The sequence below is a fragment of the Rhopalosiphum padi genome, chromosome 3 (assembly GCF_020882245.1).
Source record: "Rhopalosiphum padi isolate XX-2018 chromosome 3, ASM2088224v1, whole genome shotgun sequence".
In the NCBI taxonomy this organism is placed as follows: domain Eukaryota; kingdom Metazoa; phylum Arthropoda; class Insecta; order Hemiptera; family Aphididae; genus Rhopalosiphum; species Rhopalosiphum padi.
In genome coordinates, this window is record NC_083599.1 from 9,282,082 (window position 1) to 9,305,182 (window position 23,101).

The window sequence follows — 23,101 nt, forward strand, 5'->3', positions numbered from 1 at the left end:
AATTCGTGAAGATTCAATTTTTGATTTTGTAATTAGTAGATATATAAAACTATTGTCTATCAGTGGCTCAATCAACTTTTTATTTAGATTTTGAAAAAAGTATACTCATAACTGTTATTAAAATAAATAGTTTTAAACTTAATAAATAAATAAATTACTAAAAGAACAAGAAACTCATTATTTTTGATTAAATATTTTATTAGCTATAACCGCCTATAAATATTACCTCCTGTACAATAAAATATAAAAAATACGTGTTTTATTTTGTTTTCCACTGTAATGTTTATCAGATACTTGAACATAGGTAGGTGTAAATGAAAAAAAAATGTTTATTTAGAGTATGAATATCTAATAAAAATATTTTTTGTTGCGGCCGTTCTCAGGCAATCGTAGTTGTTGTGTTGGTGGTGGGGGCGACGGAATTAGGCTGCAATGTATGCTAAATGAAATACATTAATTGTAATAAATGGTAATTATACTATACACTGCCATGACCATGTGCACCTTTCGAAATGTCCTATGGATAGTCATGAAATGTGGACAGTTGATTAACGGACCCAAGTCTTGGCGACCCAATTCTTTGCCTATGACCGTCTTATACGTCAATTCAGTGCGCATACAGCTATAATCGTCAATCATTTAATAAATTATAATACCTAATACGAAAAATCTGTTCGTATTTTGGACATATGATTTAAGGTTAAACATAAATAGGTTAAAATTTGAATATTTCTTCGTTATAGTTCGTCCTACGTTTATATTATGAATTATGACAAATTTATATATGTATCATTGTATAATTTATACGCTTTATTTAGTAAATATGTATTGATTAATAAAAATAAAATATAGTAATAGTACAATATGTAATTAGTTAAAATGGTTAACTATGTATTATATTTTCTCGAAAATAGATTTTTATTTTATTTCCAAAAAGTTACCTTTCTTTATAATTCACAATAATTATATCGCTTCTATTATTATATTGTTGTTGGACACTAATCCACCTAAAAATAAACAGAGTATATATTATAATTTATAATATATCTACCGTCGTTAGAAAATGTTTACAAGTAGATATAGGACCAGCCGAGGTTTAATTATTAAGAAATCAGAATAGAATATAAAACATTGCTTATCTATATTATGCAAAACATATTTTTTCAATCAGTCTTACTTCAATGTATGATACTTCCTACATATGTATGTGTACACGAAGAATCATATAGATAAACCAGATATAACTGCAGTGATGCGATGGTGATAAGTTGTAAATAATGCAAATAATGCTGCATTACGAGTTACGACTTATAATTAACAATTAATAATTATAGACTTAATCATCAAGTTTACCTAAACCCAGTTCGCTACACTCGTGGAGAGTAAGTACACGGTGATACCAATACATACCGGGAACCTGTACCGTCTGCTATAAATAAGTATGGGCTGTAGATGTATTATGAATAACATTATTGTATATATTTATAATTATAATTAAATAAAAAAATTCAAAATTGTATGTATGTAGTATGTATGTATTTCTAATTATAATTTAAAACAAATTCATTATTATAAAAAGTCTCGATTAACCGTGGTTTTCACTTATCCGTGTGACCCCCTCCCCACCATTACAACGGATAATCGAGGTTCCAATGTAATAAAATATTGATTGTGTTATAATCAAAATCATTAATAAATTTATAATTACGATATAATCATATATTCTTCATTATTCTGTGAATCATACATATTTTTTTTCGCTCGCTATTTGTTTCCGTTTTTCGTTTTCCGGTTCCCGAGTGTAAATGCGTAATACCTAATTACTTGTATAACAAGTTTAACACAAAATTACACAACACAATTTAACGCACGACTTATATAACTTATATTTACGTTTATTATTTAACTGTTTTTTTTAACCATGTTATTTAGGATTATTAATAATGATTATAAATAAATAAGGCTTGTTTAAAAAAAATAGTATTCCCATCTATTTCTACTTACCTGCATAAGTATATCAAAAGTTATACATCTGTGTCATTATAAGCTAAAATATAATATATTTTTTGAGCTAATTTAAGTTTTTTTACAAATTTTCTTTTATATGAATACGAATTAAAGAAATCGTAAAATATATTTTTAAATAATTTTAACAATTTCAATAATTTAGGCTGTAGAAACTAAGTTTTCAGATATTTTATATTTTTATTGATGTTAGTGCATTATAAATAAACGTTTCACTTTGAAACTCGATTAATTTTGCGTGTTATCTCGCATACACGTTACTACGTTACATGTAATGCTTTCAATAAAAAAATTAATATTTTTTATATAAAATAAATAGCAAGTTATACGTTAAGTAATATTTACAATACGTGCTATATTATACTTTTCTTTAGAAAAGGCAAAAGGTTTGTGTACATTTTTAAAATCATTAAAAAAATAAAATGATATGGAGAGTATTTTAAAGTTTAATGTTTATTTAAAATTTAACACGCGAAGTGTCATTTTTATGGCATAACCATTAACAAGTTATTATTTACAACAAGTTTTACTTCATTTTATTAATTTATTATGTAATGATATGCTCACATATCGTTTAATTATTCTATAAAATAAATAATAACGGCAAAGTTGTCGCACGCAGATAACCGTTTTAAAATCTAATAATCACCATTATAATCACTTGTGAAGGAAACTATTTACATTGTTTGGTCACGTAAGAACTCGCACTTAGTTGTGAAAATGTGGCACAATATGTGTGATCTATTTCGTGTACCGCCAGAGACAAGGGATAGCGCAATAAGGGCCTCCATCGTCGGGGAGAAAGCCATTTTTTCTAAAGACGCGGAGGCCTTTGATGAAGCCGCTTGCGAGGTGCGGGCGCACCACTCCTTTTAATAACATCTCTCTCAAGAGTGCACGAGCACCATACAAGCATACCATACAATTTTTCTCATTTGTTTACGATGTATCTGGTAAATGTGGTCAATACGGATAGATCCCCCCAATTGGTCCTTTTTTTACTTGATAGGTTTAATAATATTGTACATATATTATAGAAATACAGAATAAAATTATCGAAAACGCTACATTTTATTATAATATTGACATTTTGAGAATTTGGAAATATTATAGTTGATGGCCGTAGTCAATACGCGACTTACTGCTAAATATGTATATGATTAAAAACAATTCGTATTGTAATTCGTAAAATTCCGTGAATCGTCATTATTGTCAATAATGATCCGGCTATTATCATGGTTTTTATAATAATTAATAAGCGTTTGGTTGCTATTTCAAAACTTATTGCAAGGTGAAGGTATATATTATATATAATTATATATATATATGTATAAATAGGCATTCTAAACCAATACGTTCTAATAATTAAATGGTATACAAATAATAAACAAACTTAAACACTAAATACGAGTTATTACTTATTTTTATAATATTTATTATTGCATTAGTTCATTTTTAATCCAGCATAATAATTCACTATTCTTTATAATCGAACACGTTTTTACTGTTTTAAATTAATGCATCTTATTAATATATAAATCATTTAATAATATTACCATATTATTATTTAATAATTATATTAATAACTTAATTATAATTAAAAAATTAAAGGTTGAAACTTGAAAGATAACGTTTATTTTAAAAATTGGTTCGCAGTAATAACTGCGCACCAAGTTGCATTGTATTTCCTGATCCCTGAATCATTATAACCATACGTACTTTATACGGGTATGCGGTACTTTCTCAGTGTTGTGCATCGATTGATGTGTGCATATCATATAACTTTCTTTACTTGAGTAGCAATAATATGGTCACGACATAATAGTTCTCTTCCGAAAAGCACCCCAATGTTCTTAGACAACGTCGCCTTTTCATCGTTCAACAATAATAATTGTATATTACATAAACACAATTCCAAGCGATCGCGAGTCACCACCTTTTGCTAAACAATGGCATCGCTTCTCGTGGGTTTTGCGTCGCAGAATAATAATAATAATTTGGATTGTACCAAATATTTTAAAATAATATTATTGCAGCGATGGCGGTCCATTGTTTGGTGGACAATAATACGATTTATCCACACGGTGCTACTAAAAATACTGTAAAACAAATACATTGTACAGCGATTTTTGATATTAGGATAATTTTAAATAAAATATGAATCTTTAAAAATAATAATTTGATTTTTATTACTGTAAAAAATTAATTGAGAATACTTTAAAATGTTGTTAGAATGCTAGGTATACCGTTAATGAAACTTGAAATATTCTGATTTTACTAAAATTTGACTATTATTATCTTCGGGAAAAATTTATTTCTGTATATTTTTTAAATTATTATAATATTATATGTAAATATATTGGTATCTTATAAAAAAATACATAAAATCACATTATTATTATTATTATATAATAACACGATTTTTTTCTTTAAATTCATATAATTTGTTAATTAAAACATATTAATAAAAATAAAAAATTATATTATTTACTAATAATAATTTATGAACATAAATTAAAACTTAAAAAAATCATTCCTTTAAAGATTAAAACATTATTTTTGTGCAATATTGGTTTTAACCTTTTAAAACACAACAATTGTCTTTTTCCAATTATTCATACAGACATCTTCCATACAATTTATTCGGGAACACATGAGAGAAAACCAATATAACATAATATATATATAAACTGAACGTTAGGACTAGTAGGATAAAAACCCTTTCACCGAGCTGCTGACAACACCATATGATTCGTCCTTCAATTTTTACTGCAAATGAGTATAGCATTCGAAACGTACAAATATATTATATTTACTCGAAATACAATTCGTTTTTGTTGAAATTCCGTTAAAATTGTATTCGTTAAAAACTTTATTTTAAAAGAAAAAACCGTAGACATCGTTTTTGATTTTTATTTGTTCGTTTCTGTAATTTCGAAAATGGCACTATGTTGTTGTATTGAGTCGTGCGTACGACGTACGCAAGACACACACAGTTGGCCAGATGTTTTTGTTGTGTATAATACGCTATATAATACCGAATTTCATTTAACATCGTACCATGATTTTATCTTTCATTTTATTATTCATATAGAATTATTTAGAATATTATCTAAATGTACTCGTTGGACCCAACTGCAATACATTACATATTTTATAGTATGGAATCTTTTACAATACCTCGGTCACCGGAAATCAATGTGCTATAGACCTACAGCAGTGTTTTTTTTTCTATCAGTGAAACCTTTTATTATGTTCATTTAAACCGTGGAACCTCTACATAGCTTTACAAGTTTTAATGTGATATTTTATGCACGTATTATTTGTACCGAAAATTACAATTATTTTATAAAATAATATTTATTTGAATAGGACTTTTAAACTATTACATTAATTATACTAATAAAATTGCATTTCAGTATATATCAGACTTTATTGATAAAAGTTGAATTCTCATGCCAGGTTCGGTATTGAGTCTATTGTTGTATCTTCTTTTTGCCGATACATTAACTGAAATTACCGTTTTACACATATAAGTGGTCGCAATAGATAAATAGTTAAACATTTCTAAAAAATTATTAAAAGTTATAAATAAATATGATTTTATATTTTTTATAAGTTTTAAAAGTCAGTCATATTATAATTGTAAATAAATGTATACTTAAATTTCAACAATAGAAGTTATAAAAGTGTAGCGCAGATTACATATACGTTTCGCTTTCTGTCGCGGCGCAAAATACATGCTATATATATATTTTGGTGGGTTCATGGATATTATAATTCGTTTACAGTAAAGTATTTATACAACTAAAATATACTTATGCAATTACATAATAAAGTACTTATTAATAAATTAAACATAAATATAATTAAGTTAATAGATATTCTACTACAAGATTAAAATGTGTGCATTATATACATTATACATATTGGCTTACATAGCATCCATATATAAACTTGACTTTTTTCAATAAATCTATTAATACAGCAATATTATATTTAAATAAATAATTTTATTTTAATAATAATAATATTTCAATTATTATTACAAATATGTATATACACTTAAAAGTTAAAACTAAACTATTAACAGTACATAATAATACTTAGTATTAGACATTATGGTATTTATAATAAAAAATAATAATTTACTTAAATTAATTTTGAAATCATTCATATTTATGATATATACATCTTCATATTTGATAAATTAGTAAAAGTATTAAACGCAAGAATAAATAATAATAAATAAATAAATAAATAATAATAAATAACAATAAATAATAATGACTCAACTGAATAACAGGACGTATTCAAACAATGATTTACCACCACCTACTCTATGTACATACTGCGTTATAAGTTATTATGGTGGTCCGGCCCAATCTTGTTTAATCATATCAGACGCCTTTTCCGCTATCATGATCGTTGGCGCGTTGGTGTTGCCGTTAACAATCGTAGGCATTATGGAAGCGTCTACCACTCTCAAGCTTTTGATACCCCTCACCCTCAACCGTTCGTCCACCACGGCATACTCGTCGTCCACCGGACCCATCTTGCACGTGCCGACCGGGTGGTAAATGGTCATCGTGTAATGACGAGCCTGACATTCCCAATATTTGTCGGATAAAAACTCGTAAGTCTCGCACCCTGGTGTGACAATGTTGTGCAAAGTAGCGTTGATTTTGCTCAATGTCATAGTTCGGCTGATGGCGTATCCGATTTTGGCACCCTCCACTATAGTTCTGAGGTCCCGCGGGTCGCTGAAATAATTTGGCACGATTTTCGGAGCGGCGTAAGGGTTGGGGCTTGAGATATCGATGTAGCCTCGACTGTACGGCCTCAGCAGCAACGGTGATATCGTAAAGGCGTCTTGATATAATATGGGCTCGAAAACTTTCTCGTAGTACTCGTCGGTGATGCCCACGTCCCGCTTATTCAATAGACCACCGTCGTCGTTTTCCCCAGATGCTGTCATAAACAGCTGAACGTCCGGCCAATCGTGATCATCATTGTGGCTGCAACGAGAAAACCATAATATGTAACAAAGATTAAATAATAAATCTAAAACAAAACTAGAAAACCATGTCGGCTTATCTTATATAATTAACAGGACTCGTATATATAATTAATAAAATAACTTGAATTAAGCATGGTGACTACCTATTAAAAATTATCTGGAAATAAGAACAAAATAAAATAAACAATTATTTATTCATAAAATAATATATTAAATTATTTTACATGAGTTACATTGTATGATTAAATGTTTTGCCAAATATTCAAACTTGAAATACATTATAACACGTTATATAATGCAAATTACCAAAAAATAGCACTAAAATCCTAAAATACTTCAAATATGCAAAAATAGTATTATTAAATTTCATATTTGGATTGCCTGGTTCATAAAATAAATTTATAGCTCACTCTGTTATTTTTATCCGTATCCTATACTAATTAGCAAATGCTGTAAAATCCGAGCCCTGGTAATTAGTCTATTTTAAATCTTAAATCGAAAGCTCACTTACCGCGTGTTTACAAAACCCATGACTTCACCAAGCGGTATCCTATACAGCGGTCCCATTTTGTCGCGGAAGAATTGCATGAACGAGTTCAGCGTAAACATCCTTGGTAACACTATACCTAGGCCTTCGGGATTGGATTCGGGGGGCGAGTCGAACAGATATGTTACTCCACCCATCGCAATGTGATCTTGCAGGTTCTGCCCCACGCCGGGTATGTGTTTAGTGACATTTACGCCGGCTTCACGTATCTTGTCCGCAGGCCCTATCCCCGACAACATCAACAGGTGGGGCGAATTTATTGCGCCCGCAGAGAGCACCACTTCTTTTTCGGCCATCACCAACTTCGGTATCGACCCCAGTTTCGATATCAGTACACCTGTAGCCTGGCCGTTTTCGATCACGACTTTTAAGGCATGCGTGTGTAAGCTGATATGCAGGTTTGGACGATTTTTGATTGGCCTCAAAAACGCTTTGGCCGTACTGCACCTCAACCCGTCTCTTAGAGTTCCTAAAAAATCATATGAGTTACATAATCTAATTAACATAATTAAAATTCTTATTACGAAATTTAAACACCGACGTTAGTAATAAATAATAATAAATGACAAAAATACACTATTAATGTTTCGTTTGGTACCTACTGCATTTTATAAGTTACACAATTAGTACCTTGAGATCGAGTGAATCCTGTCTGACTCCGGCCGTTTATATCGACTTCGTCGTAACCGACTTCCTTGACGGCCTCCAAAAAATTGTCCACAATCGGCGATTTCGACCGGAAGTGCTCAACGCTGAGGTATCCTCCTGTACCGTGGTACTCTGAATTCACGAGCTCCGGTATCCTCATATCCTGGGACTTGATGAAGTACGGTAATACGTCATCGTAACCCCATCCCTCATTTCCGGCGTTTCGCCACGCGTCGTAATCCTTCCGGTTGCCTCGGACATAAAACATAGCGTTCAGAACACTGCTGCCACCGATGACTTTGCCCCGGGGCCAGCTAGATTGGTTCCCGTTGAGGCCCAAGCATGACGAATGACTGGGTTCTGTTTTATACTGCCAGTCGATATCCGAGCGCTGGAGGGAAGGATAAAGCAGCGGTATGTCTGAATACGCCGGTTCGTCGATTCCAGCCTCTATTAATAGAACCTAAAAAATGAGAACGATTATTATTACTTGATAATTGTTATAGTATTTGTTTAGTTTCTATATAAATATTTTTTCCCGTACCTATATTTGCATCTACAGATAGTGTTTAATTATAGTTATAATTAAATTGTTATCAATAAAAATTGAATAATAATAACTGTATGCATTAATAAAAAAACTAAAAAAACCATAATTATGATTTTAGAATCTTTTTATTCTGCAACATCATTTCGTTCAAATAATATATATATATTCATATTTATATAATATACTATTATGTTGATGTAATGATAATAATCCATTTTTTACTAAAATAATTCAAATCCATTTCAAAGTTCGATTTCCACTGTTGAATTAAAACACTGATGTAATTTATAAATTAAATTTCAATATGTTCAAATGTAGGTTGATTATTAATAATTGTGATTATTTTTAATGCATTTATTTTACGTGAGCATAGTATTCTATTCCATACATTTATGAAAACATATTGAAAATTTATAAAAATAAGACACAAAATCTTTATTATAACATCGCTTATTTTATTGTTTAATAAAATAATTTTTGAAGAATTAATTCAATAAATAATTAAATTATTTAATTTAAGAATCTGAAGGTATCCCTTTTCCAAATAAAGTTTTTTTTTAAATTAAAATTTATAAACTATACCAAGCTTATAATATTATAATTAAAATATTATTTATGTAAAAAGAGATAACTGAAAGGAAATAGTTCTTATACAAGAAAGAAATATACACATTTTCAGTATCTCATTAATTAATATAATTTTTATTTGTACGTATTAAATTACTGTTATGACTAGCAATGCAAAATGAATAATTTTAATATTTCGTGTGTAGAAACAATGTTACCTAACATGACGGGTTTTACTCGCAATCAATTAATGGTATTTATGAATATTACCGTCCAGTTTGCGTTCTCGGACAGACGATTGGCGATGACGGAGCCCGCAGAACCGCCGCCAATCACCACGAAATCGTACTTGTCTCTGATCTCGGTGATCTGGCGGTCCACAAACCGGTGACTGATGTCCTCGATGTCGGACCGGAAGAACAGTAAGGCCATACGGATGACCATTATGTAGCCGACACTGGACCCGTACGATATGGCCCTTCGGGTGGTCAGCCAGGACGTGAAAGGATTGGGCGCCATTTGCGAAGACGGTGATCGGTAAATGAACACTACCGGAAGCGAACACGCTGAGTAGGTATGTGTATAATAATATTATACAGGTGCACCTGCCAGAAAGAAATGATAGATATTATAATATTATACGCGTTATTATAATTGTTATTTTTTTCGGGTTTACTTCACGTCGTCACCAGTCGTGTGCGACAACAATAAAATAACGTTTATACCTGTCGACGAAATATTTTGTGTTGTGTATCTGAAAGAGAGGTTTAAAACCGTCGACACCTGCACCGTTCCACAAATTATGCATAAGTAAATGTACTTAACTATGTGTTCAAAGTTTTTGGACACTTACATTATTATAATGGACATTTTTGCGAATAATAATCGAATTTTATGTGAGTTGTCGACATCAAAAAAATTTATTTGTGCTCTATTATCTAAATGTATACGTTAGTATACAATATACTATATATAGTGGAGAAAAGAGTTTAAAGTCGGTACATTAGTGGTATAGTTGTACGCCGAGCACGGTGTAATGGAACAAATTTAATAACCATATAGGTGCCCAACTGTAAAATAATAGTTAAATAGGTCGAATAACACGAGTAATATTAGATCTCATTTTTTATATGTAAAACAAAGTATATTACGGCATTGCGTGTAATAAAAAAAAAATTGTCTACAAATACTAAATGTATATAATAAAAAGACATCCAACAGCGTTGGTGATAATAATAAATGATATTTTAAATAGTGACGGTTCGATAACAGGGTAGTGATACTTAAAATACTAGTGTTAGTACCCCGCCTTATCATGTAATAAATGATGACAACAATAATAACAAAGTGCAATAATATGGAGTATATAATAATGTACGGTCATGATGGGGCGTAAAGCCGACTCGCGTAACCTATATATACAGTTTATAAAATTTGACGAAGATGGCGATGAGTTTGATGAGTAATACGGCCGGTGGTGACATAACGGGAACAAACGATATAATATATATATATATATATATATATATATATATATAATATAATGTCGATGAATTAAGTGCTCATATGTATGGTGGCGCGAGCGTAAGGTATGAACTTTATTCGTTGACATGGTATATGGATACGTATTGTCACTAAATTGCGTGAAGCAACGCCTTTTAATTTAACACCTTTTAACTTTTCATACTGTGTGCGTAACGTCGACTGCGGCTGCGACAACGCATAGATAGCTAGGTAGGTCCGTTGTTACCGCGACCTTTGCCACAATGGCGTTAGATTATATAATACGGCACAATATATATTTACGAAAAATATACGTAACACAGAACTATAAAGTTATATAATATTCAAATATTTTCCATATAAATAATTAATATTATAATAAACGTATAAACATTATACAATTCGATTCGTTATGCTATACAGTATAAACAAATGATTTAGAATAAATCATTTACATAGGTAACCGAAATATATGAAATTTGGTATAACATATTATATACATAAGTATAAAGCTTTATATACGTATATATATAACATATTAAATCTATAGTTCATAATAAAAAACCACTTATTCAACAACAATAAATGCCGTCCTCGGAATCAAAGACTTTTGACATTGGAGATCTATATCATATATTTTAGAAATCGTTTAAATTTTTCATTTACACAACAATCACAGTACCTATTTACTTTTTAAAATTTATTTTATAGCTACTAAATATTATAATACTAATATTATAAATTAATAAGGTTGACTCAGAATAAATATATTTTCTTGAAAGCATATCAAAAGTTTAAATTAAATCATTTCAAACTTTTTATTAAATATTGGTTACAAAAATAAAATATCACCTGATATCGTGAATTTAATATAATGGAAAATAATAATACTGTAACATTAAAAAGGTTATTAATCGGTTCACTATTAATCATATATTTCACGTCTGTTTGCGTATTTTAGTGGACGTTAAAACATAAATAAAAGAAAATATTAAATTAAATAAATTAAAATAAATTAAATAAAAAGTTAAAATGGTAAAATATTTCTAAATTAAGGTCACAAGCTTTTAGGGTGAAGGTGCCAAGTCTGTGAGAATCATTCCCAACACATAAATGTGCTGGAGAATAAATTTAACCACCGGACATTAATTAGTAATTACAGTCTTACGCAATTACTTTCCCTCTGATCGCCGGAGGGCTCTCGAGGTCGTATTTTCGAAAATATAATAAAGTACACCGTATGAAGAATATGCGTCTAAATTATAATAGTTATAGAATATAATGTATATTATAATTATGCAACTTACCTGACTCGCAGGAATATATATATATATATATATATATATATTGTAATGACGTGATGAGGTGACACAAATAAAAAATTCTCTGAACACGTAAATTTAAATAAAAAAATAACACTGACTTATCTGGTTTTAAAAGAGGTCCAGTTGTCGCTCGCGGAATCTGGTGCAGAGAGATACAACTCTTGAGACTGTTGTGCATGGACTGGTGAGAAAGACGATTCGGTCGTTCTATTCAGAGTCGCTGGCGGCCCCATCAAAGGCCTCTGAGTTTCTAAAGAATTACATTTATCCTTGCTAACAGAGATCCTGAATAGGCCACCCCCTTGTTCCTGGCGGCACAAGAGAAATGCACCTGCCTTATGCCCTATTGTCGCAAACACTTGTCAGATTTTACATGACCGTATACAATGTAATGTTTCCCTTTTATTAGAGATGAAAGAACGTACATTACAATAAGTATGGCCTCGCCTCAATAAACGTATTGATATACTTTTAGAAAAAAATGTTTCCTTTTGTGAAGGGCTGGGGTAATGCGTAAAAGCGAAAAAAAAATAATATTAAATAAACAATACATTATACATACTAATAATATGAAACATATGTATTATTTGAAAATATTGAAAAGATCTTTGTGTTAGGTACCAAATTAAGATTTCTTGTATTTTTTCGTCACTATAGATTTTCATTTATATTCTAGCAGCTTCCGAATTAGGTGTTGGACGATTAATGTCGTTCCGCGAAGAAGTTGATAAATATCTTCTTAAAATTATCTAAAGTTTAAGTTTTTCATTAAAATAATTAAATATAAAATATTGTAAATAAATTTTATTCCTTACATCAAAATAAAACAAAGTAATGGTGACCGATTTACGATTATCATATTGTCATCTTCCAACACCAGAATCTCATTTTCACTCAACGGGTAATTATCGTTCATTATTCTTGCCTCAATAAACTTCTTGATAAACTTTTTTTAATTTTTCAAGTTGATTATTTGTATCAGTTCTGGTAGTACCGTAATTTCGTTTAGCAAACTGCTCGTAGAATAATATTTTCGAAACAAATATATTTTGGTCGTCGCTAAAAGCATGCCTAGACAAATTATAATACAAGGCACACTGTACTTATGTAGATATGTAGTTATGTCTTTGGTGGTTATATGGTTATTATGTTAAAGTTATTAAATAAAGTTTAAATATATTTACTTATGAAATACTGATTAGAAAATATTTACAAGTAGATTTAGAACCAGCCGAGGTTTAATTTTTAAGAAATCAGAATAGAAAATAAAACATTGTTATCTATATTATGCAAAATATATTTTTTCATTCAGCTTACTTCAATGTATGATACTTTCTACAAAAGTATGTGTACACGAAGAATCATATAGATAAACCAGATATAACTGCAGTGATACAATATTGATGGTGATAAGTTGTAAATAATGCTGCATTACGAGTTACGACTTATAATTAACAATTAATTATTATAGACTTAATCATCAAGTTTACCTAAACCCAGTTCGCTACACTCGTGGAGAGTAAGTACGCGGTGATACCAATACATACCGTGAACCCTGTACCGTCTGCTATACACTTTTAATTAGAGGTGATGGTTATATAACTATGTCTATAATACTTGCAACTTCTTGCATTTATTTTGTTCACCAGAAATGAATTGTCATCCAAATATGTATATCGGAGTGCGTGCTTAACGCTGCCAAATGAACAATGTTCGCCAATACTACACAACTATAATAATTTAATAATAATTAATAATAATTTGGACTGTATAGAACTAAGTTTTCAGATATTTTATATTTGTATTGTAATTTACATTGATTTTAGTGCATTATAAATAAACGTTTCACTTTTAAACTCAAATTAATTTTGCGTGTTATCTCGCATACACGTTACGTCGTTACATGTAATGCGCTTTAAATTTAAAAATAAATATTTTTTTTATATAATAAATAGTAAGATGTATGTTAAGTTTAATATTTACAAAATGTGCTATATTATATACCTTTTTTTAGAAAAGGCGAAAAGTTTGTGTACCTACATTTTAAAATCATTGAAAAAATAAAATGATATAATGGGTATTTTAAAGTTTAATGTTTATTTAAAATTAAATACGCGAAGTGTCATTTTTATAGCATAACCATTTACAAGTTATTATTTATAACAATTTTTACTTAATTTTATTAATTTATTATGTAACGATATGCTTACATATCATGATTGTATATTGTTTAATTTTATTTTTCTATAAAATAAATAACGGTAAAGTTGTCACACGCAGATAACCGTTATAAAATCTAATAACCACCATTAATCACTTATGAAAGAAACGATTTACATTGTTTGGTCACGTAAGAACTCACACGTAGTTGTGACGATGTGGCACTATTTCGTGTGCCGCCAGAGACAATAGGGATGGCCCAATGAGGGTCTCCGTCGTCGGGGAGAAAGCCAATTTCTCTCAGCGCACTACTCCCTTTAATAACATTTCTCTCAAGAGTGATGAGCATCATATAAGCTTACCATATAATTTTTCTCATTTGTTGACGATGTATCTAGTGAAAGCAGTTAATGCGTTGTCGGGTTCCCCTTGGACGACCAGCGATTGTGTCGTTTCTCACCTTTTCATCTGCCAAATCCATGTGGGTAACTGCGTCGATCATCGTTGGCAACTTGAACAAGTGATGTGGATGGTCGTATCCTCGTTTTAACTTTGTAATTGGCTGTTTTACTCATTGTGGTCTTGGGGAAAGTGTCTATACACAGAATAGTGATCGAAAGTTATATAGTAACTTATTGACACTGCATGTGTACAGTGGCGGCTTGTTGTGTTAAAAATAGGTGTGGCCCAAAATAATAATTAACAAGTATTGACTATGATTCAACACGTTTTTACTATTTAAAATGAATGTATCTTAATATATAAATCATTTAGTTATATTATTATTTAATAATTACATTAATAACTTAATTATAATTAAAAAGTTAAAGGTTGAAACTTGAAAGATAACGTTTATTTTAATAATCTGTTCGCAGTAGTATTTGTAGTAACTGCGCACCAAGTTGCATTGTATTTCGCGATCCCCCACTCATTAACCATGAACGTACTTTATACTTTTGAATAATTTGTTTTTAGCACCTCAATATTCTTAATGAACATTTTATTGTTTATAGATTAAGTTCTAAATATATATATATATATTATATATATTATTTGATAAAATGGTATGTGGTGCGCTTTACCTACGTAAACAGTATCCTGGCCCCGAGTAAAGATCACACGATCGTCGTTTGCAGTGAAAAAAACTGAGCACCTGCACAGTGAACCGGTCTTTTGTTATATGGGCGGCGACGAAATGGCCTACGTGGCCGCCGTATACGCGGCGTTTTTCACAACGTCGCGATTTCAACGTTCAAGAATAATAATAATAATATTACATGAACACTATTCCGAGCGATCGCAAGCCACCTGCACCTTTTGAATAACCAATGGTATCGCTTCTTGTGGGTTTTGCGTCGCAGAATAATAATAATGTGTATTGTATCAAATATTTTTAAAATCATATTATTGAAAACGATGGCGGACCATTGTGTTAAAATTATTAAATAAAATTCGATTTTGTTGAAATTCCGGTTAAATCGTATTCTTTGTAAACTCTATTTTAAAAGCGTAACGAAACACGCCCCCATGCAGATGTTTTTGTTGTGTATAATACACTATATAATGCCGAATTTCACTCAACATCGTATCCCGATTTTATCTTTTTCAAACGCATTATTCGTGTCTTTAGAATATTATCGAAATGTACTCGTCGGACCCAACTGCAATAAATCACATATTTTTATACTATGGCATCCTTTTACAATATATCGGTCACCCGAAATTAATGTGCTACAGAGTACAGACCTACAGCAGTGTTTTTTTTTTCAGTGAAACCTTTTATTATGTTCACTTTAACCATAGAACCCCATTGAGTTCTGTTCGGTATTAAGTTTATTGTGGTATTTGAGTACAGTGAAAACTCTTTATAACGAAACTCTTTACGACGAAAAAACTACGTTCGTGAAGTTAGCCCCTTACACTTAATTAACTTATAATTACTTGCAAAATTTTGGCATTATGCAAAACTTGTTTTTAATTAAGTGTAAGGGCCAACTTCACGGCGGTCGAAAAACTCTATATAACGTAAACATAAATGGTTGGTTTGCTTATCTATAACCCATTTAGGCGAAAACTACGGGTCAGGCCGGTCAGGCCATGGCCTGACCTAAATACTGACTAAAAATTTGTATATATTATATATTTTAATAATTATTTAGGCATTATAATAAATAATAAATATGTATACATGTAAACGTATACATTTGTACGTTTTGTATAATACTATAATATCATATAGTATATACTATATTTATATAGGTACAAATGAGGATTATAACATATCATAATAAAATGAATAATAGTATATTTTATTTAAAATTAAAAGCTTTATTTTTTGCATATAAGATTTGTGAAATTTTTCGTTTAAATGTTTTCGTAGGTACCTACTACACGATTATTATACCACTCATACCTATTAGAAGTATACGAATACGTGGACTTTATATAATTTCTTAAATTAAAAAATTGTACAATATACTACACAATATGAACATAATAATAACATTTATTTTTAACATTAATTATGGAAATATGGAGTCGTATAGTCTATTCTATGTACTCGAATAATCGGGTTTTATTAGTTATTGTTTAATTTAGACATGGCGTGGTGGAATGGTGATATATCCGTAGAAAATAATTGTCAATTATACGTACTTTAATATTTTCATATTATTTCTTTTACTATAAATTCATATTTTTATCATTGACCGGCAATAGCGGTTGTTCACAAGATTCTTGCGTTTAACATTACAAAATTATGGAGAGGTAATTATTAATTAGAATATTTTTTTTATAGATAGAGAATAGTCAAATATTTTAATTATTATTTAAAATATAATACCATAATTATTATTATACATATTAAATATTAAATACATCACCAAATAATTTATTTATTATTAAGTAATATTAACCCCCGTTAGTCGCATCGCTGTTTAAAATACCGGGGCATTTATAATTTTTCAAATTACTCATTGTAAGTAATTTTATATTATTTCGTGTACTTTAATACTTTCATTATCCAAGAAGTCAAGCTATCATTTAATGCTATTTAAAACAATTATCTATTGTTTGTTGAATTTACATGTATTTTTAAAGTCATAAACCTGTCCAAAAAGACCGTGTATGACAACTCGGATAATAATTAATTTTGTTCAATATTATTTTCGTCAGTGATTTGTTTTTTAGATATAAAAAAAACGATCATAATCGTTTCTTGAGTTTTTTATTTCTTATCGATAGTTATAGTTTATCAATTTTTATCGCTTTTTCTGTTCATATAATTTCATTGAAAAATTCAATATTTTCGTCATTTTTATTTTATAATCGACACATGATTTAGGACAAGTTTCGAACGCGGATCTACTAAAGCGCATTATCGCGACTTATCAATTTCCCCCCCTCCCTCTTCGAAGTTCGCCATCGTACCCGAAGCCGTGAGTGCTAATTTTATATAAGCTGTGCCGCCATCGGCCAGCCTTTATATTAGATATCACACTTTTTTCCTGGCGTTCGGGCCCGACGCATCGTTGCGTCCGTTCGCCGCCTAGTGCCGGGTTGTGCGGCCAAAACCGCGTGTGCGGTCAACGCGTTTGTTCGTGTTTTAAGCCGTTGTGCCGTTTTTGCCAATTTATACGCGTCCCTGTTTGCGTCGCCGCCTACAATTCAATACCTTTGAGTGCGCGGTTGAACTCGTCGGATGCTACGAAGTCTATCGCCCTAATAACGTCGCGGCCAGTTAGCTCCGTTACTTGGCAGTAATTAATATTTATATATTACGTGTCGTCGGAAATTACGAGCCGGACACACCGTATATACATATCGTGTATTATTGTTCATCATCCCGTGGATTGCGTACCACGCGGTTGGATCCGCGATTGTTCACATAATACGTAGTTATCTACCAGGCCAATTTCTTACCCGTGGAGAAAGTGCCGAATTGAAGAACCCATTGCAGTCCCCAGAGTTCAGGTGTAAACCGACGGAGAGGTCTTCTGCGTGTTCGCCCAGCTTCGTACGCGATCAGGTCGTTTTATGTTATTTTATATTCCATTGTCTATTTTAATCAATTAGTATTTGTAATTTTTTATATACTCTGTTATATTGGCCGGAGTGTGTATTATTAATATAATAATATATTATTATTACTATTTTATTAGCTATTATAATCTATTATTACAGGGCGCCCGTTAGGTCTGACATTATATACTCTATAGTTATACTTTGTTGTATATTACGGTGTTGATTCGATTATTATTATTATATAGGTATATTTGTATCAGTTTTTATTAATGTAATTAATGCCATTAATTTATTTGTATGTACACATATACCGAGTGACCTTTTCCCGTTTCCAACACCTCGCGAGTCGTGTCCGATAACCGCGAATTTCCAAAAGTAGGATCGGACGCGGCGCCAAACAACAAGTGTGTAAATTACCAAATTTAAATGAAAACAATTCGGAATAATTTTAAAACTACCTATACAGAAATATAATCTTTCATTAAAAAAACATTCATATATAATATGTATTTTTTTTAACATTATATAACCATAGACATTTTAATAATAATAATTTAAATAGTAGAAAATAAAAAATAAATAAATTATAATTTGTGTATATCTTTAATAAATGTATTAATTATTAAAATTTTTATTTATTATTAAATATTTAAATTGTAAAGAAATGTTCATTATATTTAATATATATAAACAAATATATATATATTAATATATAAAACATTAAACAAAATTGCTATAAAAAATTGTCAATAGAATTTTTTTTATATTTTTTCATCATTTGGCCTGCCCTAATAAAAGTGTCTAGTTTCGCCTATGCCCATTAGTCAATTCATTTTCTATAACGTATAGTCACTATAAATAACGAAACAATATTGTATGTTTCATAACACAATTTACCTGTTATGTATTATAAATTATAAAAATAATCTGCAAAAATGCCGAAATTTCCAAGAACGATTACATTCTTCCATTATCTACTTTTAATATCGTAATAATACCATAATTATCAATATTGAATATATTCATTTTATTGTCGACGTAATTTCTAACAAACATTTTTTTTTAAACCCTCTCTATTACGCAAACTCTCTTTAACGAAAGACATCTCTTGGTCCCTTAAGATTCGTTATAATGAGTTTTCACTGTATTTTGTTTTTGTCGATACATAATGTATTTGTCCCATTTTACACATAAAAGTGGTCGCATTAGGTAAATAGTTATACATTTTCAATTATTAAAAGTAACTTAAAAAAAGATATTAAATAAGTATAATTTTATATTTTTATTGGTTTTAAAAGTCAGTCATATTATAATTATAAATAAATGTATACTTAAATTTAAATTTCAACAATTGAAGTTATAAAAGTGTAGCGCAGAATTGTAGCCGCAGATTACATATCCGTTTCGCTTTCTGTCGTGGTGCAAAATACATGTTAGGTATATTTTTATATTTTGGTTAGGATATCATAATTCGTTTACAGTAAAATATTTATACAACTAAAAAAATACTTTTATACAATTACATAATAAATTAATACTTAATCAATTAAATATAAATATAATAAAGTAAATTGATATTCTAGTACAAGATTAAAATCAGCCCATATGAATATATGATACACTCGTATATTTCACAATTATACTATTACTTTCAGTGGCTATACATTATATATATTGGCTTACATAGTATCCATATAAACTTGAAATTTTTTCAATAAATATTTTTTATATATCAATATTATATTTAAATAAATTATTTTATTTTATTTATTATAATATTACGATTATTATTACAAATATGTATACACACTTAAAAGCTAAAACTAAACTATTGCAGTTCATAATACCTAATACTTAGAACTCTTATAAGTTATAAGACGTTAAGGTATTATATTTATAATATAAAATAATAATTTACTTAAATTGTTGTATCAAAATACAACAATTGTCCAAATAATACAACCGAAATCGAAACATTAAATATTGTTTCTTCGAATCCATTACATTATTATATAAACAAGGGTATGTTTTCCATATTATAATGTTTATCATTCTGCAGATTTGTTTTGTCAAATTAAAATAATAGTTTATATATATACTTATGATTTATATCTATTTACTACTTGTATGCTAAAACCACAGTGATTTTGTATAAACATATTTATATGACTGTTAAAAGTTAATATTGTCTACTTATTTTTGTATCGAATAATATATGATTTTTAAAATGTACGGCTTTTCCATATTATATAAAGAACTATAAAACAAATAAAAATAATTATAAAATACATTGACACCAGGGGAGTATTTAGAAAATTCGGGAGCTAATGTAACAGACATTTTCCGCCCGTACACCATTAAAAAAAATAACAATACGTGATGTAAATTTATTTTAGACCGGACCTTGGACCCCTGTTGACTGATACACAGATCTTACACAAATAGCTTTAAATTAACTAGGATAATTGTTCATTTTTATTTTGTTTTATAATATACTTATGTAAAGAATTTTGATCAGTATAGGTAATAATCACTGTTAGGGTTTGGGTCGATAATAATATTAATAAAAATTATTGAAATAGATAATATATTATATAATATTATATTATTTTATTTGTATTATATATTATTCAATAGACTAAAGTGATATAACATGTATTGAGACAACCATATTTTTAAATCGGTTCGTCTGCAGTATCCATTGGGTTGTCGTTTCCAAATAATCTAACATTTTATATTAGTTGCGTGGGATAAGCGGTCTCTTTGTACGATCACAGGTAAAATTTTAGACTGTAGAACGCGGACACTTTGTACTATTATATATATTATAAACATAATTAAATATTATAATTTATAATGTATATAGACATATAGTTCTATACCTAAGTGTTATGTGTATATAATGTAAATTACCTATTAAAATGTAAAAATTAAATATAAAAAAGTAAATTTATTAAAAATGTTATAAAATATATTAATAAGTATATTATTGTTAGTCAATATAATCAGTTAAAATCAATTAAAAATGTGTACAATATAAATAAATGTCAAAAACGAGAAATAATGTTAAAACCGACATACCTATATAATACATGTAATTTAAAATATTTAATATTATTTCTTTGTTTTAACGCTGGTTACATAATGTTAATAGGTAGGTAGATTATTATTTTCACCAGAATTAGAGTTTTGCTTCTTATGTAGCCTATTGATACATTCGTCCAATTGTATTGCTCGCAAAACCGTCCAAAAACTAAACTCAAAGAATGTATAAGATACATAGATTTACCAAATAATATTTAAACTTCATAACAATTTTAATAAAATCGTATATAATATATGTATATTATATTAATACATAAATATTATATATGTATATTATTATATTATATTATATATAGCAATATATTATTATATGTATAGACTTCATGTTTAAAATAGAAAATAATACAAAGGGTCCGCGTTCTGCTTTATGTATTCCTTTTACCCGACCGTACAAAATGTCCGCGTTTCGCACTTTTGATGCTCGACCGTACACTCATTATGAGTAGTGACCCAAAACCGTTGCGCGGGTATGCGATGCAAAATAACAGGTACCTGTAAGGAGATGCCTAAAGATTTTAATTTTAATTTTTTTGCTGAACACAATAATTATTATTTTTTTGAAAATATAATATTATCCTAAGAGAAACAAGAATATAATAGTTTTGTTCCGAAGTGATATTATACAATTTAAAATACTATCATGTATCATCGCATAACAAATAATATACGGTAAAGTTACATATAAATATATTATATAAAAAATGTTTTCAAAGGTTCCGTTGAACAACGTGACGGTATAATTCGTTTCTTTTGTTACGTTGTCGGGGCCTCGAGGGATAATTTTACTCGGTCTTAACCCGTGTTTATGCACCCTAATTCGACGCACTGATTTCAAACAACGAACCGTTTTTTTAAGCACGAGTTAAAATGTGCACCGCGCAGGAATAGTCCGTTATAATGGTCCAACCCCCCCCCCCCCCCCTAAACCATAACATCATTAATAATTAATGACTTCAAGACCCTAATCTCAGTTATCACACGATGAAATCACACGTATACACCAATACAGATCATAACACGAACTTCACGAACTGTTGATTTATTATTCATACAGACAACCTACATGTCCATACAATTTATTCGGGAACATATATCTTATAAAACCAATAAAACATAATATAATATATAAACTGAACGTTAGCACTACTAAGATAAAAATCCTTTCACCGATCCGCTGAGATGTCACCACATGATTCGTCCTTCAACTGATACTGCAAATGAGTATTCGAATCGTACAAATATATATTATTTACTCGAAATACAATTCGTTTTTGTTGAACTTCCGTTTAAATCGTATTCGTTGTGAACTCTACTTTAAAAGAAAAAACCGTAGACATCGTTTTTGATTTTTATTTGTTCGTTTCTGTAATTTTGAAAATGTCACTATGTTGTTGTATTGAGTCGTGTACGACGTACGCAAGACACACCCAGTTGGCCAGATGTTTTTGATGTGTATAATACGCTATATAATGCTGAATTTTATTTAACATCGTACCCAAACGCATTATTCATATCTTTAGAATATTATCTAAATGTACCAATGGACCCAAATGCAATACATCACATTTGTACAATGGCATCCTTTTACAATATATCGGTCACCAGAAATTAATGTGCTACAGACCTAC

The 23,101-nt window shown here is 29.5% G+C and overlaps 1 protein-coding gene across 1 annotated transcript; it reads right to left on the bottom strand.

Moving 5' to 3' along the window:
- Nucleotides 1-6,391: 6,391 nt before the first annotated feature.
- LOC132924778 (glucose dehydrogenase [FAD, quinone]-like) lies at nt 6,392-9,950 on the bottom strand. The gene is made up of 4 exons (XM_060989223.1): nt 9,628-9,950; nt 8,223-8,703; nt 7,557-8,061; nt 6,392-7,043 (listed from the first exon to the last, which is right to left on the bottom strand). The coding sequence occupies exons 1-4, from the start codon at nt 9,874-9,876 to the stop codon at nt 6,392-6,394; spliced, it is 1,887 nt and encodes a 628-aa protein (XP_060845206.1). The 5' UTR covers nt 9,877-9,950.
- Nucleotides 9,951-23,101: the final 13,151 nt, after the last annotated feature.